Below are 21602 nucleotides of genomic sequence, written 5' to 3' on the forward strand. Positions count from 1 at the left end.
TATCACATTCCGTTTCCTAGGTGTAGATACGAAAATGAAATGATCTTCATATGTATTAATGTAAGGTAGCTCCAACATTATCACCAGTATTTGTTCGAATTTGACGATGTCACGTCAGTTTTTTTGCTGTCAAATACTCGCTATGATTATACTAAAGATCACATGCAACATAAAACACAACTTCGAATATTCTGATACCTTTTGGTATGCACTTGCTGAAACAAATAATCAAAAGGCCAATTTGACCTATTAAGTTGAAAAACAACGCGATGACAAAACTGCGAAATCGGAGTTCAAACGATTCACTAACTTTACCCCAGCGCTGGAGGAAAGAGTGGTTACTACAGCTATGCCGCCCTGCGCTTATAACGCATGCACAGTGAATAAGTTCATGAGCAGTAGTCTAATCTTGGTTGTGTACACAAATAATCTACTCGTTTCATAAACAAAAGCATGTTGATTGCCATAGTCAACCTCTGTTACAGAGAAAACTCAATGTCAGGTATACTGACACCTATATGTCTGTCTACTAGTGACAACGTGCAATGCACAACATCAATCTCTGACCACATGCATTTTGAAATTAACACCTATCAGGCTTATTAGCCGTAAACAAAGAGCCGGCTAAGTGCATCGGCAAATGATCCATTGGCCAATGAAAAGTCTTCTTTACACCTGGGTGCACACCCACCGGCTCTGACTGGATTCGGTATCGTGGCTGCTTCGTTTCCAGGGAAGTAAACCCAAGTTCAAAATATTTCACTTTTGATTTGCGATTTGATTAAACGCTCATAATTTTGTTTATTTGTTCTTTCTCAATCAGCAATTCATTTATGTGTCATGGTATAATTATGTTTTGGCTACCCTTGACCTTTAACCGTCAGTGATAATTCTTGCATGATCTTCCACATACAGCTTTGAGGAATAAACTTGGCTTAGAATATGAAAGGCCAAGATCATGAAATTGAATCAGAAACGTTTCATCAAAACATTAGTAATGCCAATGTCAGTTTTAGGAATCTGTATTTTTGTCAAGGTCATTTTGGTTGCGATCCTGTTCCAGACTTACATTTCCTTTTCTCCCCTCTCTATATGATCAGTAGATGTTTCTCGTGATACAGACACTAAATATATCGAGAGAAACATCTTTACATATCATCTCAATACTTGTGCCTGTTCATATGCTATATGTGGGAATATATTAAAGTACACATTTTAGTACTATCCCGGGTTCGAACCCGCAGTCCCATAATCAGGAAACCCGCAAACACAATAGGCAGCGATCTAATTAAGAAAGTAAAAGTACGACTTTACACAATAAGGAAATGCTATTTTCCCTGACATGTCAGCTCTCCGTTGATATTTATGTCATTCTCGATTTCAGTATTCAGATATCATTAATGCCATCATCAGCGGCGATGGAACCAACGCATTTAGCTCTTTTGACATTACCCTTCAAGGTGACTTCAGTATACCAAGAAGCAGCATACCTTTCTTCAGTTTCGAGTATTTTTTCCTGATTGGAGGAATCGTACCCATGACCTTTGGTGAGCATGGGTTTAGAAAACGCTAAGCATGATTGATTCTGTAAGCTCACGAGCTTTCACAAAATGGCGTAGATCCTGCCCTTGGTCAAGGTAGTGATTCAATTATACTATAGAGCGATATAGATAGTCAAAGGATATTTGAGGACAGTGTCCAATTGTTCCGCTGGTCGGTCGTTCTCATACCATATGATTGCAATGATTATGCACATGGAATCCTTCACCATACTTGTTAATTCAGTGCCTTGTAATGACATGGAGCCCCTGGGATGGAACTGGGAAGACAGTTCAGTGCATATACATTTTCATTTATAATGTATGTACTGTAGCGTACACGTTTCCCATCCGACTGGTCATGTGACCCTTCGATGTAGATGCACGTAGAAACACCATCATCGCGCACGTAATCTTTACGTCAGTTGCAAGAGAGAAGTAGTATGTCCACAGAATTAGTCCATCTTTGTTACTGTGGCCTTTCTCATTTTCCAAGCTGCTTTAAAATTAAACTGATAGACTGAATATTGTTTTCAACTTCAATGACTTTCAAAATACATTTAAACTTGAGAAACTGTTTTACATGTGTTATTACCACGCGACATCACTTCATGTTGTATGCGCATATACCACTTCATCTAATGTATCAAACCTTCTGCAATCTTCAGAGTTTGGGGCTGGAGCCTCTTATGGAATGGGAATAGTTGTCGGAGCTAAGATCCTTGGCATGACGGCGTTCGGTCAAGTTGTACCTTATGGAAGTGCCCATGTCTACGGAGAACTTGGCATCGGATTTATACTTTATGGCAAACTGAGATTTGATGGCTACCTCATGAACGTTGCGTTCCCATCCAGGGCTGAAATAGGGTTTTATAAGTTCCCACTTGATTTAAGGTAAGATATATATGCATGAAAAACCGAATACGTGTGCACGCCGCATGATGATTCTCATTAAATACTTCTACACAACCTAGATGCTAAATACGGTGTGTGATAAAGTTGCGTACTGTTTGAGAATGCATGATATTGTAATGTTTGTCAGACTGAGAGTGAGTGCGTTTAGTTTTATGCCACACTCAGCAATATTCCAGCTATAAATCGAATCTGGACCAGACAATCCAGTTATCAACAGCATGAGTATCGATCTGCGGAATTGGGAACCGATGACTCGTGACATGACCACCCGATGGACTCGATGACTTAGATAATCCCAGGGGGACTTGTTGTTGCCGGTGACAAGAAGTGTATTGTCATATATTACCAGATAGTATGAACATTAACATGTTCTGATGTATCGGCGATCTCATTTTTTAAAATATTAACACTACTTGCAACGTTATTAAAGTACCACGAAGGAATTTTATGCCTCATTTGCGACCTTGTTTAGTTTGAAGATGGACATAGAGTTGGTTCCTCTGGAGATGACCCTGCGTGGACTGGTCACACTGGAGATCAATCTCTGGCTTGTAAAAATCAAGAAGATATTGTACCAGGCCGTTATCTGGCGATATGCCACTCCGGTGATAAGGAAGAGACTGATAGACACAGGCAAGAAGGAGGAGGACAAATCTCCACCACAGTTCCTGAACTACGTGGACAATACGGTACGTTTAAAGTCATTAATATGAAAGTAAACTACAGGTGCTGCATTTATTTATTTGTTTATGTTAACCATGAAGATTCCGGTTGGAAATGGTCTTCAGCAAGCCATGCTTGTCGTAAAAACTGGCTAACAGTGTCGGGTTGTCAGGCTCGCTGACCTGATTCACTCTTGGCAGCGTGCCCCAATGCCTAAAAAGATGATGATCACCGGAATGTCTGGGCATGACGCCATTACTTGCATACGGCCGCCATATAGCATGAACATTACTGAATGTGCCGTTAGACAATAAACAAACATTTGCTTATGCATTTTGAAGCCGCTTCCGCCATGATTCATCCGAACATCTATGTTTCCTATGTTGAAATGTTGGAGTTACCAAAGATCAATTTGTTAAAGCTTTCCTAGTTTCACAGTTCAAACATTTAATGGTAGATAATCAGAAGAATTTACTTATACTTACTCCACAAGGGACAACTGATTGACGTATATCTATCTGTCTCTAAAAGGGAGGTTCTGGCAGAAAGAAGAGAGCAGTGTCCACATCACGGAGCTGCTTGGTGAGACAACTTCCCGATAGAGACTACACAGAACCGGCTGTAGAGATAGCCATAGCTGCCCAGGATGACCGGAGTCAGGTCAAGATCTTTGTGGATGCTGGGACCAAACCTGGACTCAGTGATGTGCTGAGTAAATCCAGCCTTGGTGGACCATCTACAATTATCACTCAGGTATGGAATCGACGCAAGAGAATAGCTCTGTTATCATCCCCTACGGAGGAATGAATCCCCTGTTCATGTAAGTTCTTCCTTTCTGAAGAGCACAAAACCAGCCTTAGTCATTTTCAAAAATGATTAAACCATAGACACAAATCCACTTGCCCGAGACACTCTTGTGTTGAACTAAAGTAACTCAGATTTTGTACAACATGAGTCATCTCACTTGTTTTTCAATAGGGAATCTGCCCTCTTGACAACACCATATCTTCCCTGCTTTTGTGAGCCAGTTATACTGATTAATCACATGGCTATTATTTAAGCCCGTCTTCACCATCGGAATTTGTATTGCAAATGTTACATCATATGTAAAGTGCGAAGAACCACGCGCTTTGGAGATGTTGAGCCCCAGCTTATTGTTGATATTGGCGTACTTCCTTTCACAAGAAAAATGAATTGTATCTCGTTTGGAATAAGTGTGGACAACCACAAGAGGTCACACACACATGCGTGCACGTTAGCCTAGTATTTTAGTAGAATCGTATTGATGAACGCTTGTAGCAAAAAGACATTTCAGAACTCTATTTGTGAGAGATATTTTTGAGTTAATGACATTATCCATTTAAGCGATTCTCCAAGAATGGTTACGGTGTTCCCGTATACTTCACGGTGTATGGCGAGAACAGCGCAGGCGCGAGAACTGCCGTGACTTGCAGCATCCCCACCTATGATGTCACGCCCCCTGGTGGCAGAATGACAGCGGGCTTCAGTTCAACCAGTAACCCAGCTGAGCTGAGAGGGGACGTGGTGGTGTATGAAGATTCAGATCTGGTTAAATCCTCCTTGGGTGTCGGCCTCGGAAGGGGAGTCTACGCAGATGAAATTGTAGCCTACAACTCTGTCAACCTGAAAGATAGAAGCAATGCACGTTATGACCGTACGGCAAATATAATTTGTCATATGATATCCAGTTATAAACTGTTCTACTCTGTAAAGCAAAACAAAACGCCAATTGAGTTACATCCCTACACGCAGATGATTAAATGAAAAAAAAATAAATGAATTGCTTATGACTTGCTATGAATAAACATAGATAAACAAAGAAAGGGATAAATGTAAAACGCGGAAATCAAGATTAGAGAAAAGCAATCAAGAATATCGTGAGTTTTTGCAATACTGATGAAAGGACTTCATTTTTATCGTGTTTTTCAAAGTGTTTACATAAATATCAGTGCATTATTACAACCTAGTATACAGTTCTTTTTATACAAGAAATGGTTGACCCGCTGTTTTGTAGGCTTGTTACGATGACATCTAACAGGCGGGATATGTGTAAAATGATAGTTGATGTTCACAGCTTCATCTGATCAGCATGGCCATGAAGCGTTGAAACATTTCACTGGTCTGAAGGAAGGTCGGCTGATTGGCCCAGTGTTTGCCGAGTTCTCCAATATGAACCACGCCGGGTCGTGTGCGAAGGAGTGTATGAAGTTCCCGGAGACCAAATGTATGAGTGTCAACTACGACTATGGACCCAGTGGACACTGTGAACTGCTAGAGGGCATTGAAGGACACGACCATAAAATCTTCATTGTAAGTATAGAGTAAGCATGAGAGGTGTTGCATAAGGGTTGAAATAGACTTCGATCCGCAATTTTGTTTATGACGTCATCAATACCTGTGTTACCTCATCAGTTATAGACTAGGACCTCACGATGACCTTGGAGAACACTTTGTTGGCGACCGAGGGCAAACACCTGGCTGACGTCCCCGTGGGAAACGAGTGACACACGCTAACGGAGTGACTCACGGTTAATGACTGCGGACCCCGAAGAATGACACATTCTGCGTGACTCTTACTGACCGAGGGGTTACTAATCACGGACCCCGCGGGAAACGGATCCTGCTTGATATCATGATGTTACACCATGACCTCAAACCATTATTTTGGACCAATCAGCGTAGAGAAACTATCAAAATCTCCCATGTGGCTCTCGCTGACCGGGATCAATGACCGCGTCCCTTCGGGAAACGAATGACACATGATAGCATCACACCATGACGTCACACCTTTGTTTTGGACCAATCAGCCACTATTCATACCGAAACATATAATGGAGTGTATCATTTCAAGTCAAGCAGAGTCTTTGTAGCAGTTCAGATAACTATACAGTGAACAAAACATCAAACGATGACAGGAACAGTCATATATATATAGTCTGATGACTTTCTCATGTGTGAATAAATGAGCAGTGTGTGGTTTCGATCCACAGTTATCTAGTCATCTCAAATACTCACAAATACCCACGGCATTGTACATCACACTCTTACACATGTAAATCCATGACTACCCCAACAGACCACCCCTTTCTGAGGTACTCCTACCGAGGCCAAATACGAACAGTTTGAACCCAAGGACCATCCTCTACGTCCCAGTTCTTGAGAACGACACTGCAATGAACATACTTATAAGCGTCCCCTCTGATTACGTACACAAATCCTTCCCGGACCATTTGACTAGGACTCAGCCATTCTTGGAACTGTGTTTGAGATTTAAGAGGGATACGGTCCGTACATAGGTACCCACGAGGATATTTTGTCTTGTCTGTCTCTAGTCCCAGCAATGTCATGGCCTCTGTCTCGCCACAATCCTCCAGTGGTTCACAGAAGAGTGTTTAAGCTTGAGCTCCTCGCGGTGGATGGGTATCTAATGACGCTTTAACCCGGTCAAAGGAGGTCATGGTTTATCGGTAATCTTTGCCTTCGTAGAGATGGAAAGGACTTCAAACTGTACCGGTTTATCGACCACCTCTTCTACTCGCTGTATAGCTTCACAAGGCCGAAGTGTTTTTACCTCAGAATATCACTGTGAACAGCTTTTTGAAGTAAACAATCAGTAGAGCGAAGAGCATTCGTGTGTTCTCTCTAGTGACTTAAGTCAGAATGAAATGGGGACTGTTCGGAGGTTTTATATTGTCCACACGAGTCTAAGGATACCTCTGGGAAAGTTGTTTATCCCAAGGTCAGCTCGGGTCATTGTCCCCTGTCAGCCAGGTATTTGATTGGGTGGAGCATGCTCCATCGTACAACAAAAGTCGTTATTAGCAGACATAAAAGGATGACGTTTTTGAAAAAAGGAAATATGGACAGGTCAGTTGAAGTCATCACTCTTGTTATTCAGCCTTGAGAGAGTTTTGGTCACTCTGAGTCATATGTCTGAGTCAGTTTGAACTAAATATCAAACAGAAGAAGCGGTTTTTTTGTTCATTTGGGTTAAACGGTGAAACAGCATTGAATATCGATACTCATGAAGATTAACTTACTCTTGGCCAATTCCAGTTCCTTTGGTTTTGCCCAGGTGAGCGGAATCTCTGATTGATATGCCAAAAGGATCAGATCGATAGTGTATGGAACACATTGGTCCAGATAGCGATATCCGTTTCTTCCTTATTTTCTTTCCTTCAAATTATGTAGAAGTCCAGCATTTCACGTATTGCCTCTATCACGAAACTTTCAGTTATTGTTTCATTTCTTGCATTTCGTTTGTTTAGTAACGTCAATACATATTTACATACTTTAACTTGATTCTTTTCCGAGATTGAAATTTTTAATCCATATTTTGGCCTGAGTAATATGATCCTTTCATCGGACTCTAGTATCCAGCAAACAAGAGGAATCAGAATGTCTTCAGGTTTAAGGTTCAAGCCAAAACTTAGCAGTTGTTATGGGTTTGTTCCTCAGTTAAAACGTTCTGTGCAAATGTTTAACATGTCCATTTACGAAATTGGTGCATTGTTACATGACTGTGTCTGTTCACTAACATAACACCGCATCACTTGCATAGATGCACACATCCTGAATGTCGAGTTATATATACATGTAATATAATAAGTATTGTAATTTATTGGTAAATGTGACTTCTGACCATATATGAAAACAGTAGAGGCCAGTCACGTGGATACTGTAAAAGACCTCAGATGTATGAGCTGGCTTTCTACACCACCGTTAAATAACGCCCCTTCATATGACAACATATTGCCAGTTCTGTATGTCAGCAGTTATCATATGTGTAGCTGCGTAATTATTCTTGGTGGCAAAACACACACCGGCGATCATAATCCATGATAACGAACTTTTCTCTGATTTCATTACCTGCCAGTCAGTTTTTTGTCACGATACTTTAATACAATCCCGACCTGAGCCTAATAGGCTGGATACGAAACCTTTTACGAACCGAGACGAAGAAATACGAGGGAAGCATGAATCTCGTTATATATTCTTTTGTTAAAATGTTGATTTGATAGCAAACTATCAGGGATGGTTTTCTCAACTTATGACGGAAAGTCATGTCTTCAGCGAAATATCACGGTACTTGTCAAGCGTTCTTTTTGAAACATGTACGATGTATTCTAACCATACATCATTCTTTCTGCTTGTAGTCTGACCGGTATGCCCACTATGAGAGGCTTGGAGTTGGTCTTGCCCATGAATTCATCTACAAGGATCTGTCTCTACGTCATGGGGCCATGTACTACTTCAACCTTTACCTTGTCAGTGTCCTCCAGTTTGAGTCCCTCCTCCATAGCAAGGGAGTCTTGGTGGATCTAACACCCCCCGAACCAGGCAAGTTTTTTTTAGTTGTTGTGTCAGTGTGTCCTTGGCCTGGACACCTGTGGAGAATTGGTCCTCTGCAGCCCATGCTTGTTGAAAGAGGTGACTAACGATATCGGGTGGTCAGTCTCGTTGTATTGGTTGACACGTGTTTTCGTATCCCAGTAGATCTATGCTTATGTTATTGGGCCATTGGTCATTGGATTGTCTTGTCGATTGTTTTCAGACCAAGACCATACCTGATATATTATACAGGTTAAACAACAAACCAACCAACCAACCAACCTAGGCCTGGAAGAACTGTCCGTGGGACCAAACATGAATAGCTATGAATAGTATTAGGGACATATCACTGAATTAGTGCCGTTCCTTACGTTCACCTATTACCTAACATTCAATATTGATCATGCCTTACTCTTGTTCTACTTCATTCTATGTATTTCATAATGACTAGGAACATAACACATCTGAATCAGATGTTGTGCCACGACTTTTCAAATTCTTTATCTCAACTAATGATTCAGGTCCACTGGCTAATGTGAGCATGGATGTCCTGGAGGTGACCTCGTGTGAGAGTGTGGTTCCAGATGACAGACCGGACTGGAAAGTCAGGTGTCGAGGTGTCAACAGTCAGATAAAAAACCACAGGTGAGATATCGAGCCACAAAACTTTCATTCTTAAAAAAATATCGGTGTTTTTTCCTTCTATTCTGAAATCCAGGGCGTCATGGTTGTGTAAAGTTGTGTTATGTGTGTGTTACAATGGACTTTTAAAATATTATTCTCAAGGTATCGTTGCCTTTTCAGAATAATTCACGACGGCACTGGGTCAAAGACCGTTTTTAATGGTGACGAACCCCTTACTGATCTCCTATACACCAGAGCAACCAGATACATATCAGGTTGGTGAAACAGGTCCGTTGTTTCGAGGACTGGTACATCTGATTAAATGTGGCATTCATTCTAGAATGATTTTGACCTGTTACCTGCCCTAACGTGTTCTCTAGACAAGCATACAAATATGTATTTGTACACATTATTAAGCATATCTGGACACGTTTTTGTTTTGGCCTTTGAATGTGTACGTTTGTCATGTGTGGTAATACATTTTGTACATGTTTCTTCTTGACATCAGCCTCAACCCATCCTTCAGAAACTATCGCGTCTTTTGTTATGACGATTCTATGTTTGCAAAACTGTTACAGCTAACTGGGACAGCATCATGGACAAAGAGACGGGCATACATGGCTACTCCTTGACAGCTGGGACACAAATCTGCGAGGAGTTGATTCACCCCCATCATGACCCTCACAAGCACCTCTTTGACGAATCAGAGTGGACCCACACTGGCCTCATCTCCCCCATACCGGCTCCATATGACCCTCTCCCTGGTAAAACCGAAAAATAGAATGTTTAAACATAAGACCATTCAAAAACATAAATACAGCAGGCCCTTGATGTGTTATTGTCTGGAAGTAAAAGGTAGAAGTAAGTATGAACAGGTCCGCGCTTTACAACCACTTTTCAGAATAGTATGAAACACAATTATACTTCGTAACGGTATGCATTAGACATCTATCAGCCTCTATAGAAGACTCACTCAGTCAGTTGTCATCTTTCAGATGGGAAGTACTACATCACACTGAGGGCCTTGAACAAGGTTGAGTATGGAGGTCCACTTGCGACAACAATCTGCCACACCACCCCGCTCGTGGTGGATAACTCACCACCACTCATATATGAAATCTACAACGTCTCCTACGATGAAGACACCTTCTTCATTAATGCGCAGTACAACGCCAGGTAGTAATGTCTTGACGTATATATTTGAAATGTTGTCTAGCTCGGTGTAGTAAAAACTCCGATCAAACTGGAACGACGTGGTTGTTACCGCCGGTTAGATATCTGTTGATGACAATTATTCTTCACAGTGACCCACATTCAGACATCAGAGAAGCAGATTTGTGTCTGGGACGGACCACACGTGACTGTCATCACATGGACTGGCAGAGATCCTCTCACAATGATGGCGACATCACCCGTCAGTTCCAGATTCCGGGTGGAACTCCGGTGTGGATCAAAGTCCGGGTAATCAACAATGGTGAGTTATAACTTGGAGATTTGGAAGCTTGGTGGCGACGTCACCACGAACTCCGGAGGTCCTGTGTAGATTAAAGTCAGAATCATCAACAATGATTAGTAACAGCTGGTAACATTAGGGTGACATCAGTGGCTAGGTTCAGATAAACTGTGGAGCTGATGTCTGCATTTAAGCCGTGAACCATGAATGAGACTATGTGTCGTGATGATGAAAATATAATTGAAGATTTGTCTAAACTAAACTATTGCTGTTCCGAATGTATTGCTGGTGCTAGCTAACCTCACATACATAGCATGCAGAGAACATGCCGCTGGTCAATAAAATCTGCTTGGCATTACTGTCATGATCTCGATGTGTAACTCCAACAACAACTTTCATATATATTGTTTATTCTCCAGTATGGGAAATAGTCTAGTGGTATCGCAGTAAACTTTCGCTTCGAGGCAAAACAATACATATAATATATTCCATCTAAGAACTTCGGCCTCCGTGATTTGAAAACCGTGGTGTCCAGCACATCTACTACTCCAACATATTAATCTTCTGTCACTGTCGTATTCTAAGGATATGTTGCTGACGGTGCAGCATATCATCTTGAGACATTATGGATTATAGACACATGTATCATTTGACATATTACACAATAACGCATCAGTTTTGTATTACAGTTGATTTGATGAAAGTGGGCGTGTCCGACCACCCAATCATAGTGGACACGTCTCCTCCTGAACCAGGCATTGTGTACGACGGACCCTTCTTCAGACATGACCTCCAATTTACCAAGGATGCTGATAAGGTAGATTTGTATTTCTAATAAAGTTCACTATGTAAATACTAGTAGTTGACTGTAACTATAATTATTATTACATTTAACCGAATATACATCCCCCAGGAACCCTTAAAGCACTACTAATGTCCATGACTTTAACAAAACAACATATATTTTATCTATTATGACTCCTGATCTCCAGATCTGTGCAAACTGTTTAGGCTCCATGTTCCCAAGGATGGTATTCCTTTTAAAGTGAGACCTGATCTCTGTATTCCAGATCTGCGCAAACTGGTTTGGTTTCTACGATCCTGAGTCGGGTATTTCTCACTACGAGGTGTCGGTTCTTGATGACACAAATGCAACGATCTCCGAGCTGGTCAGCCTGGACCATAAGACCCATGAGACCTGTGTCCAGCTTGGCTCTGACCAAAGACTCGAACACGGCAAGACCTACAGATTCTACATCACAGCGTTCAATGCGGGTCACAAACAGCTGAACGTCTCGGTAGTGTCAGATGGAGGTAATAACGTGAGGCAATTATATCGAAGCTACATACAGAAGGGGAAGTGTAAAAGGTTACGTCATGGAAATACATGGTTTTATGTCTCAAGGTGCAAGTGTTACGTTCATAGGTCACTAGGCAGGAAAATATAATTTGTATGGATACTGGCTATGGACGACAATAATCATGAGCTTCTCTCACGTTTATATTAGTGTTCCCCGGATAGAATTTGATCCAAATGTCCAGATGTGTTGTAAATGTGTATTATTTTAAGCCACTTTTCACAATCGAACTGTTAGTTTAGGCGTGACGACCGAACGCTTTAACCACTCAACTACCCCACCACCCCTTGCTCACTAAGTGCGACCAGGATGACTCTCTGCTGCCACCTATTTGAGTAAGTTTCCTCACCTGTCAAGAACTGCGTCCATACCTGGATTGCCCAAAAGATTATTAGCACCATTAATTCCCTCCCCTCCATTCCACTAACACCCTGAGACATGACTGGAATATTTACTCTTTTTCCAGTGATCGTGGATCTGACTCCCCCTGTACCGGGCGATGTTGTTGATGGTATACGGGACAGGTTTGTCGACGTTGAGTTCAGTACCCACGTTGCCACAGTTGGGACTCAGTGGAGGAACCACAGTGACCCCGAGTCTAACATAAGAGAGTATGCTGTACAGATACTAAGAGCAAAGTAAGTTGCAAGGATACCTGTATACAAGAGTAACAATGAATACATTATTCCAGAAACTGATAGTTCAGGCATCGCACCTTAAGAGTGAAAAATCAGTTTTGAAAAATTATGAGATTGTAAATATGACTACAGCGTGAACTTTGCAACTATTCAGTTTGACTTACAACATATGCTAAAGTCATGTCAAGGGTGTTGATTATTCTTAGGGCCTCGGGCCAATATACAAATAATGCAAGTATACATATAGCAGTATTTCATAAAACAATTTACACTTCATATATGACGTTTAGTCTGCGGAAAGCAGCATGTCGTAGATAAAGCGCTATATTACACAGTACATTTTCATTTCTAGGAGATAAAATGGGAAAATAGTCATTCGAAGGATATATTCATGTATAATTATTTAATATTTATTAATTATTTAATATATGTCGTTTTCTCAACGCAGCATAAAGGTAGCAAACAAAAGTCAATTTCATCTTCTTCAGCGGAGTTACGATATGGACATATTCGTGAACATCACTCTATTGAAAATGTGTTTTCCAGAGGGCTGTCGTCAGAATTTGAGATATTAAGAGACTGGAACACTCTGGACAAGGACGTCAGTCAGATCGAGTGGCACAACTTCCACTTGAACCATCAGGACATTGTCAAGACGAAGCTGAAGACCATCAACAACGCCCTGGGTTCTGTAGAACAGACAACAGATGGGTTTGTGGTGGATCTCACGCCGCCCAGGATGGTGTTCCTCGGTGATGGACGTGAACAGAACAAAGACACGGACTACCAGGTGAGGATGTGGCGGGATACCACCTGTAATGATAAAACATGGATCATACATACATTCAACAATATACTTCCAGTTTGGTTTGGCCTCATAGGTATAACTTCAGTAACTTTTGAACAAATGGTACGTGTTGGGTGTGTTCTTGACATGTAAAGGTCAAAGATGCGGAGATCCGGGGTAGAATAGCTCTTCAGCAACCCATGCTTTCCACCAAAGGCGACTATGCTTGTCCTAAGAGGCGACTAACGGGATCGGGTGGCCCGGCTCGCTGACTTTTTTTGACACATGTCATCGGTTCCCAATTGCGCAGGTCGATGATCATGTTCTTGATCACTGGATTGTCTGGTCCAAACTCGATTATTTACAGACCTCCGCCATATAGCTGGAATATTGCTGACTGCAGCGTAAAGCTAAACTCACTCATTTTCGAGAACATCTGGTGTACCCTTTTAGCTTGAATTGTGCAGGAATACACCCAGAGTCGTGTTCTTCTATAAACTCAATGTATCTTGAGCTCCTTCATATTTGTGACTGGCAACAAAACGAATATGTTGAATGGCTTGATTATTATTGTACGATGAGAGCACCCAGACTCTAGTTCAGCTACACTTCACCGTATACTTGCAGACATCCAGAACTACTGTTGAAGCCAACTTTCAGTTTCAAGATCCCGAGTCTGGGTTGGATCATTATAAATATCAGGTGTATGAGCTTTACCACGGGTCAAAACATCAGATATATCCAGGTTAGTTGTCTTTTTATGTCAAATGCACGATCAGTGGTTGTGGATTATACACAACAGCCTTGCAAAGGATGCCACATGCTCTGAAACGTTTATGACTATTTACATCACGATGGTATTCAAGACCCTACGGAAGCGAATGATTTCACTGGAACAATAGTTAGATCATGATAATAGTATGTATCATTTTAGGCCGGAGATAAATTAGGTTGAACCGTAAGGTACGAATATGTTGGAATATGATGGAACAAAAACCCTGAGGAATCCTGGTGCTGCTAAGGAAAGCATCTGTTTCAAAGTACATGACAGCTGGACTAGTTTCAGAAGGTCTTTTATTCACGACACGTTTAGTCGTGCACCTGTGCACCACAGAATGATATTTTACTATACACAACTATTACTTAAATGGAAACAGGTTCAGAAGGTTGGGCGACCTCCAGTGACGGCAGCATCACCAGTCTCAGTCAGTCGGGCTTGAGTCTCCGGCCGGGCGCACAGTACAGTGTGAGAGTCGGGGCCGTCAACAGAGCCGGGGCCGTAGCCATCTACGACACAAACGGCGTCCTTATTGATAACACTCCACCTCGGGTAAAAAAAATATGAAGTCTATTTTTCTTAAAATTATACAAGACGCCGATTATAGTGCTTTACCCAAACTAAATTTGCATATGAGGTAGCTCAATCAGATGGCCACAGTCCAGACTTTTAAATGAATGAGTGGGTGAGCCAGGTTCCCAGTTCATGTCACGTGACACCTACGCTGCTTTATCGCACTGAGATTCTGAGTCCCGATTCACAAAACATTACGACTTGTCGTAACTCTATACTTTATCATAGAATTACGACTATACCAAAGCTTTGACTTGAGACCCAGGATACCTAGTCTAGAATTTTGTGTTAGATATTTAAAGGTATCAGACAGCTGTTACGAAAATATGTCTGTTTTATCATTGAAGATTTCATAAGAGATTCACAACCCATTCTTGTTGGTACAGATGAAATGGATCTACGTTGGCATTTTCTCTGGCAGTGAAGAAGAGTTGATTGATGGTTACGTTATCCAATCTGACCCAAGCGGTATCAAGGCCACGTGGTTTGCCATGGACCATGAGAGTGGCATCAAGTCGTACGTGGTCGCAGTTGGAACCACTAAAGGTTTATGTTCTTCGGATATTAATCACACAATGTTTCTAATGAAGCCGATATAAAAGATATGCCAAGAATGTTCGTGACTAAATTACAAAAAAACAAAAAACTTCCAAACTGTGTAGTTCAGTAGAGTATGTGAATTAAAGGTCTATGGTTTGACTCCCTAGTTACGTCATACCAACGTAGGTTCAGTAGGTATTTGTGGGAATAGAACCCAGAACCCAGGTGTGACGAGCGAACGGTTTACCACTGGGGTGTCCCCATGCCCTCCTTGAATGTTATTACATTATGAAACCGGATTTGCACTTGGACAGACACGCTCGCGTGCTTGAAGGTCGCTGTACAAGTGTGCGGTTTCGGTGTTTATATCAGAGTATTCCTTTTCACCTACTTACCTATTTTTCAGGTGGAACTGATATCCTAAACTGGAAGGACTTCGGTTCTGACAGAGACAAATACATGGACGGGCTGACTTTGACCGTGACCGACCTTGACACGATGACCCCTGTTTACTATGTGTCTGTGAAGGCGAGCAATGGAGCTGGTCTCACCAGTGACGTCATCACGTCAAACCCCATCCGGGTCGTTGACCAAGACAAAGCGGGTATGTATCCTCAGTTGTGTATGTTTGTCATCAGCTTCTTCGTCGTATTTATCATGGACGAAAACGTCCTGACTATAGGTCTTTGAAAGAACATTTAGGAACATGATGTCGTCACTTTTCACATACATTAACACTGAAATGAATCTCTATACAAAAGGTATTGTCATTGACGGCGCCGACTCCACCGAGAGAACTGACTTCATGGGCATCGGTAGCGACATTGACTACCAGAAAGACACGGGAGTTGTGACGGTACAGTTTGCAGAGTTCGAGAGCCACGAGCACGGTGTGACGTACTATGACTGGGCGGTAGGGACGACACCTGGTGGCGAGGAGGTGCAACCGTTCATCATGGCGGGCCTCATACATGAAGAAGCAGAGACCAATGTTCCTGGAAATGGTGGGTTGAACATTTCAGCTCACATACTCATTCTCAAATTATTTTCCAAACAAAAAAACTGAAAACATTCAATCTTAATGACTTTCTTCGACGCCTCCAAAACATTTCACTGTCGTCATGGTAACAGCTGGTAGGAAACATACTATTTATCATCCAAGATAGAAAATATGGTTTTGACTCGTTTTTTTTGTACGATGCACTTACAATGCTTTGACGTCATGAACCTGATGAAGTCACAATGCTAAGAAATCACTACACTGTAAGTCTAATGGCAGTGTCGTGTTCATTCAAATCAGTGAAGGGCAATCTCACCCCTGTGTCTTTCATCAAATATAACAACACTTGTTGATAAAAGTAAAAATATGATGATATTGTATCTTTATCATGTGTTAAAAATGATATCATTAAAGAATAGGGTGAGATTTTCTATATGTACATCATGTGATTTTTTAAAGTCTTTTTCGATTATTATAATACAAGAATGGCATGTCGCATATCACAACATACTGTCCAGGTATCGCCAGCATGGGTTTTGGCCAGGCTGTCCTCCCGCTGTCACCCGGCACAACATACTACACCACAGTCCGAGGCATCACCAACGGTGGCAACATCCTGGAGGCCACGTCTGATGGATTTACCGTTGATATCACGCCTCCTGACATCAACATGGAAAGGTAAACATCAACTTATACAATTCATTATTCACTACGTATTCAAGTGTGGATAATAACAGGCACGTAAAACATCACGTCTGTGAAAAAAATTTTTTTATCATTCCCTGCAGGGATGGTTCTATGAACCTTGAGGACACTTTCTTTCACATGGATAACGCTTCACTTACAGAAAAACCACATCAATGTAGTATGTGAAGCTATCTATCTCAACTAAGCATTGTTCCTGTTGCTGTCACTGCTGTGGTACGGAGAACACTCAAAGCAATGGGCCCCAGGAGCAGCGTACGCTGACTAATCATAGGTCGAGTTTCTCTCACCGCTGACACCTTCCACCGTGGGTCTCCGAAAACTATGCAAATGAACTAAGCTTTGTTCTTGCTCCATCTCAGCTATGGCTCTGGGAACAACCAGAGCGGCCTGACATCCACCACGATACTGTACCAGAGTGAGGTGGACTCCATCGCTTCTTCCTGGAGGGTAGCAGACAGTGAGAGTCCAGTCAAGAAGATGTACTACTCCGTGGGGACCTACCCCCACGGGGAGGATGTCCAGCCCAGGACTGAGGTGGACATCCTGCTGACCGGCGAGGGGGCGCTACCCACTGGCATCAAACCTACAACTGATGGTAAGAATTCATTTTAACGTTGACCAATTGATGATGAAATTTGTTGATTGTATGATGATATTGCTAACGCAGTATGAATTACTAACTGCGGTAATATATACATGCGTGAGAAACGGCAAACCATGAAACAGTCTTCACATCACCCAGGATTCCAATGTCTTCTTGTTTCACAAGAACGTTGACTTCTATGAAAAAAACAATCCAGGTTACATAAAACTTAGTGTTTTATGTTCATCTGCACATTGCACAGTAAACATGTTCATCTGTCAGAATAATTACACCAATAATATGTTTCAGGAAAACCCAATATTTTGACTCTGACAGCTGAAAATGAACTTGGGTTGTCCGCAAGTATTATCTCCCCTTACCTCGTGGTTGACATCTCACCTCCAACGAAGGGAATAGTGACATGTCCAAGCTTTATTCAGGTATGGTGAAAAAACAGTTCACTGGGAGAGATCCGAATCAGGTCAGATTGTATGCCTCGTGCTTGTTATGAAAGCCGCCCATATACTCATTGAAAAGTATTAGGTGAGCCAGCGCACTGAAGCAGGCGTTTGGGAGAAGCAGGCGGGGCAAATAAACTGGAAGAATACACTTGTTTGCTACAGGTAGAATGGCGTTTAAGCACGTGCAATACATGCTGATCGCGGATACTGTTTAACACGTATCTCGTAGAGCGATGTCGTTTAGTGAAACGCCATCACGACACGATTCTCACTAGAACACGGATTTTTTTCAAAATGTAGACGACAACTTGTTTCCCTCTTGTTTCAAAAAGAATATGGAGTTCTCATATATGCAAATCTGGGTCATTTTGTCAGGTCGTGGCTCATCTAATACTTGTCAAGCAGGAAGCAGGATCAACCTGTCAAACTCGACATCACTGTTCATGGTTTCGGCCACAGTTTGCCTTGCTTAGTATCGATCTACAGACCGAGTGCAGCTGGAAAGATTCGCTCTCTAACATCATTATTGCCTAATACATTTCCATATGATGGACTTGATTTGTCCATTTGGTCCTAGCATTGGGCGTGTATAATATATTGTATTAATTAATCAAGATGTATTAATTATTCTATTTAATGGTTTTATATCCAGTCCTGCTAAGAGTGTAGGAAGTGATTTCATATAGTTTGTCTACATGTTTACAGCCGAGGTCTGCAGTGGAATGCACGTGGACTGGGTTCTACGACGCCGAGAGTCAGGTTGTAGAGTTTGAGTTTTCTGTTGGCTCCCACGAGGGTCTGGAGGACGTCATCGCACCTGCCAAGCTGCCTGGACATGCTGCCAAATATCTGGTTTCAGGTAGAAAGCATAATTTTTTCTGTGTGTAAAACACTGTATTACATGATATTCAAACCGTTTTCTTGCAATTATGGGTTTCCATTCCCAGTTAATGTTGGGCACCATGTAAAAAGGTGGTCAAATAAAGTTAGTTAATCTCATAGAAAACAGTCTATTTTATTAGTGACGTTTTCATAGGCTTAACTGATAAGGTGACCCACGGTCAGAGATACTATGCCAAGGTCAAGGCCATCAACCAAGTAGGAATGACGTCATCAAGAATCTCCAACGCCATCAACGTGGACACCACCCCTCCGACTGCGGGAATTGTGGTGGAGTTGAAGTCTGTCTACATCATCAACGTCACCGACGACATCATCACGGAGAAACTGAACACCTACAAGTGTGACACAGAGGAAGGTTAATATGACCCTTGTGTCTTTCCTGCGTTTTCTAAGTTATCTACATTGTGGCATGGCAGTCCATCATGTATATCAACAGCTTTCAATATTGATAAATGCAGAGGTCGCTTTCCATGTTCTGCTGCATTTAAGGAATTAGTCACAATGTGTGAAAAATGCTGAAAAGAAAGAAACAGTATGAAAAAGAAAAAATGCAAAAGAACATCGTTCATGTCCAGAACAATGATTTTTCAAGGAAGGAAGCTGATCACCTGCTTCATAAAAATTATTAACCTCGTCATATGAACATATATGAACATAGTTTGCACGATCAGTTACGTCATGTGTTACAGAGTTTGCACGATCAGTTGCGTCATGTGTTACACAGTTTGCACGATCAGTTGCGTCATGTGTTACACAGTTTGCACGATCAGTTGCGTCATGTGTTACACAGTTTGCACGATCAGTTACGTCATGTGTTACACAGTTTGCACGATCAGTTGCGTCATGTGTTACACAGTTTGCACGATCAGTTGCGTCATGTGTTACACAGTTTGCACGATCAGGTACGTCATGTGTTACAAGTGTACATCCTGTACAACTGTACATCCACAGACTGCCTGGCTATAGACGCCGTATGTCAGGAGTCTCTGTCTACTGTCAACGTGGCCTGGCAGGCCTTCAACGATGAAGAAACACAGATTGTCAAGTATGTAAAGAAATGCATGATTGAGATATAACATGTAAAGTATAGTATATAACATGAAAAGGTGTATCACAGAAATATACCGACGTGATCGAAAACAGGACGACAATATGGATGTGTACGTTATTGTCCTGTTTTCAATCAGTGATGCGCCTTTACATGTTATATAGTAGGGCTGAAAACTGTTATCCATGTGGCAGAGTAGATGTAAGCCTTGTGTGTTACAAGCCTGTATTAAAGTACATATCTTCTCGGACATCTGAATGTTTACGTATAAAAGGCCTTTTGTTGTTTCTTCTGATTTCGATGTTTTGGCTTCTTCAGGTACGAGATAGCTGTTGGCACTTCACCTGGTGGGGGACAACTCCGGGGGTTCTTTGAGACTGATGACCTCACAAAGAGATACCTGTCGATCACAGGTCTAATCTTGAAGGGAGTGAGACAGGTGACAGAACTCTTGGACTCTTGAATTAGTTATAGTGTTGGATTGTTGTACGATAACCAGCATATGATAATGGTTGTGTACACACAATACAGAACGTATTTCTATATATTTTCCTCAATACATTACAATGGACTTAACTGGCACTGATCCATGTATCAACTAATGAGTGGATAGATTGCCATACTATTATACTGGAGTCATATTGAAGTGTGCATGGCACATTATGTTAGCTATTATTAGCATTTTTAGGATAAACGGGAAAATACAAGTCGACATTTGTGCAACATCTGATAATGAATTTCAACAGATATTCGTGACGGTGAAAGCTACCAATGGAGCTGGTCTCAGCACAGTATCCACGTCTAACGGAATATACATGTCCTACCTCAGCCAGGGCTTGGAACCGCTCACGCATGTTGGAATCTGGGATGGTGAAAGCCATGATGGTGATCTGTGAGTATTGATTGTGAACATAGTGTGGAGCTGCATGTGTCAGCTTCAGGACCATGACAGCAAAAGCTCAAAGATTAATTGAAAAATCGCCCGTTGTAAATATATATCATCCACTTAGTATTTGACCTTGTTTCTCTGCAGTGATTTCCAGACAAGTCTGTCCCGAATGGGGGCCAAGTGGGACGTGTCCGGGGACCCGTGTCCAGTGGTCAAGTACGAGTGGGCAATACAAAGGGCTGACGGGCTGAGGGTACAGGAGTACCTTAATACAGAGGGTGGGAGTTTTAATATCAGATGGCAATTATCAGATGTGTTCTGGAGCCCTTATGTAATAATAAATTTACATACATTTCTAAAATCATTCATTCGATGACTAGACGGAAATAAGTTTGCTATGTGTCTGAAATATGTTAATCAGCAGTATATATATTAGTGTGCTATGGTGCGGAATCATAGACATTAATGCTAAGCAGGATGTTATTGGTTGTCTTGCATTTCCAGGAAGAACTGATGGTGTCAACGACCAGCTGAGCATGCAAAACATTGAACGCTACTACCAATACCTACGGGTGACCAACGCAATGGACTATAGCTACACTATCAGATCGAACGGCATCACCATCGAGGATGACCCTCTGGTGCCTGGACAGGTCAACGATGGAGATGTCGTGGGATTTGACCTTCAGTTCCTCCGAACTAGAAGCAAAGTCAGCGCCAACTGGGACAAATTTGGTAGCGATGGCAACGCGTTCGAGGTATCAAATGGAATAAAAGCAGGTGAGATAATA

General features: G+C 41.8%; 1 protein-coding gene across 1 annotated transcript in view; it reads left to right on the forward strand.

The window, feature by feature from the left end:
- LOC137268965 (uncharacterized) overlaps nt 1–21602 on the forward strand; it is a 106949-nt gene that overhangs the window by 66370 nt on the left and 18977 nt on the right. Inside the window, exons 82-112 of the mRNA XM_067803589.1 lie at nt 1385–1547; nt 2207–2432; nt 2926–3142; nt 3648–3869; nt 4482–4791; nt 5212–5447; nt 8294–8477; nt 8990–9113; nt 9273–9367; nt 9671–9856; nt 10088–10268; nt 10397–10566; nt 11235–11362; nt 11616–11859; nt 12370–12541; nt 13088–13331; nt 13956–14073; nt 14486–14658; nt 15066–15225; nt 15626–15823; nt 15981–16223; nt 16738–16897; nt 17287–17522; nt 17820–17950; nt 18677–18830; nt 19008–19229; nt 19826–19919; nt 20241–20361; nt 20669–20814; nt 20956–21089; nt 21316–21591. Of these exons, the coding sequence (XP_067659690.1) occupies nt 1385–1547; nt 2207–2432; nt 2926–3142; nt 3648–3869; nt 4482–4791; nt 5212–5447; nt 8294–8477; nt 8990–9113; nt 9273–9367; nt 9671–9856; nt 10088–10268; nt 10397–10566; nt 11235–11362; nt 11616–11859; nt 12370–12541; nt 13088–13331; nt 13956–14073; nt 14486–14658; nt 15066–15225; nt 15626–15823; nt 15981–16223; nt 16738–16897; nt 17287–17522; nt 17820–17950; nt 18677–18830; nt 19008–19229; nt 19826–19919; nt 20241–20361; nt 20669–20814; nt 20956–21089; nt 21316–21591 (5668 nt within the window). The remainder of the gene's footprint in view (nt 1–1384; nt 1548–2206; nt 2433–2925; nt 3143–3647; nt 3870–4481; nt 4792–5211; nt 5448–8293; nt 8478–8989; nt 9114–9272; nt 9368–9670; nt 9857–10087; nt 10269–10396; nt 10567–11234; nt 11363–11615; nt 11860–12369; nt 12542–13087; nt 13332–13955; nt 14074–14485; nt 14659–15065; nt 15226–15625; nt 15824–15980; nt 16224–16737; nt 16898–17286; nt 17523–17819; nt 17951–18676; nt 18831–19007; nt 19230–19825; nt 19920–20240; nt 20362–20668; nt 20815–20955; nt 21090–21315; nt 21592–21602) is intronic.

This window comes from Haliotis asinina, chromosome 16 (genome assembly GCF_037392515.1).
Source record: "Haliotis asinina isolate JCU_RB_2024 chromosome 16, JCU_Hal_asi_v2, whole genome shotgun sequence".
NCBI lineage: Eukaryota > Metazoa > Mollusca > Gastropoda > Lepetellida > Haliotidae > Haliotis > Haliotis asinina.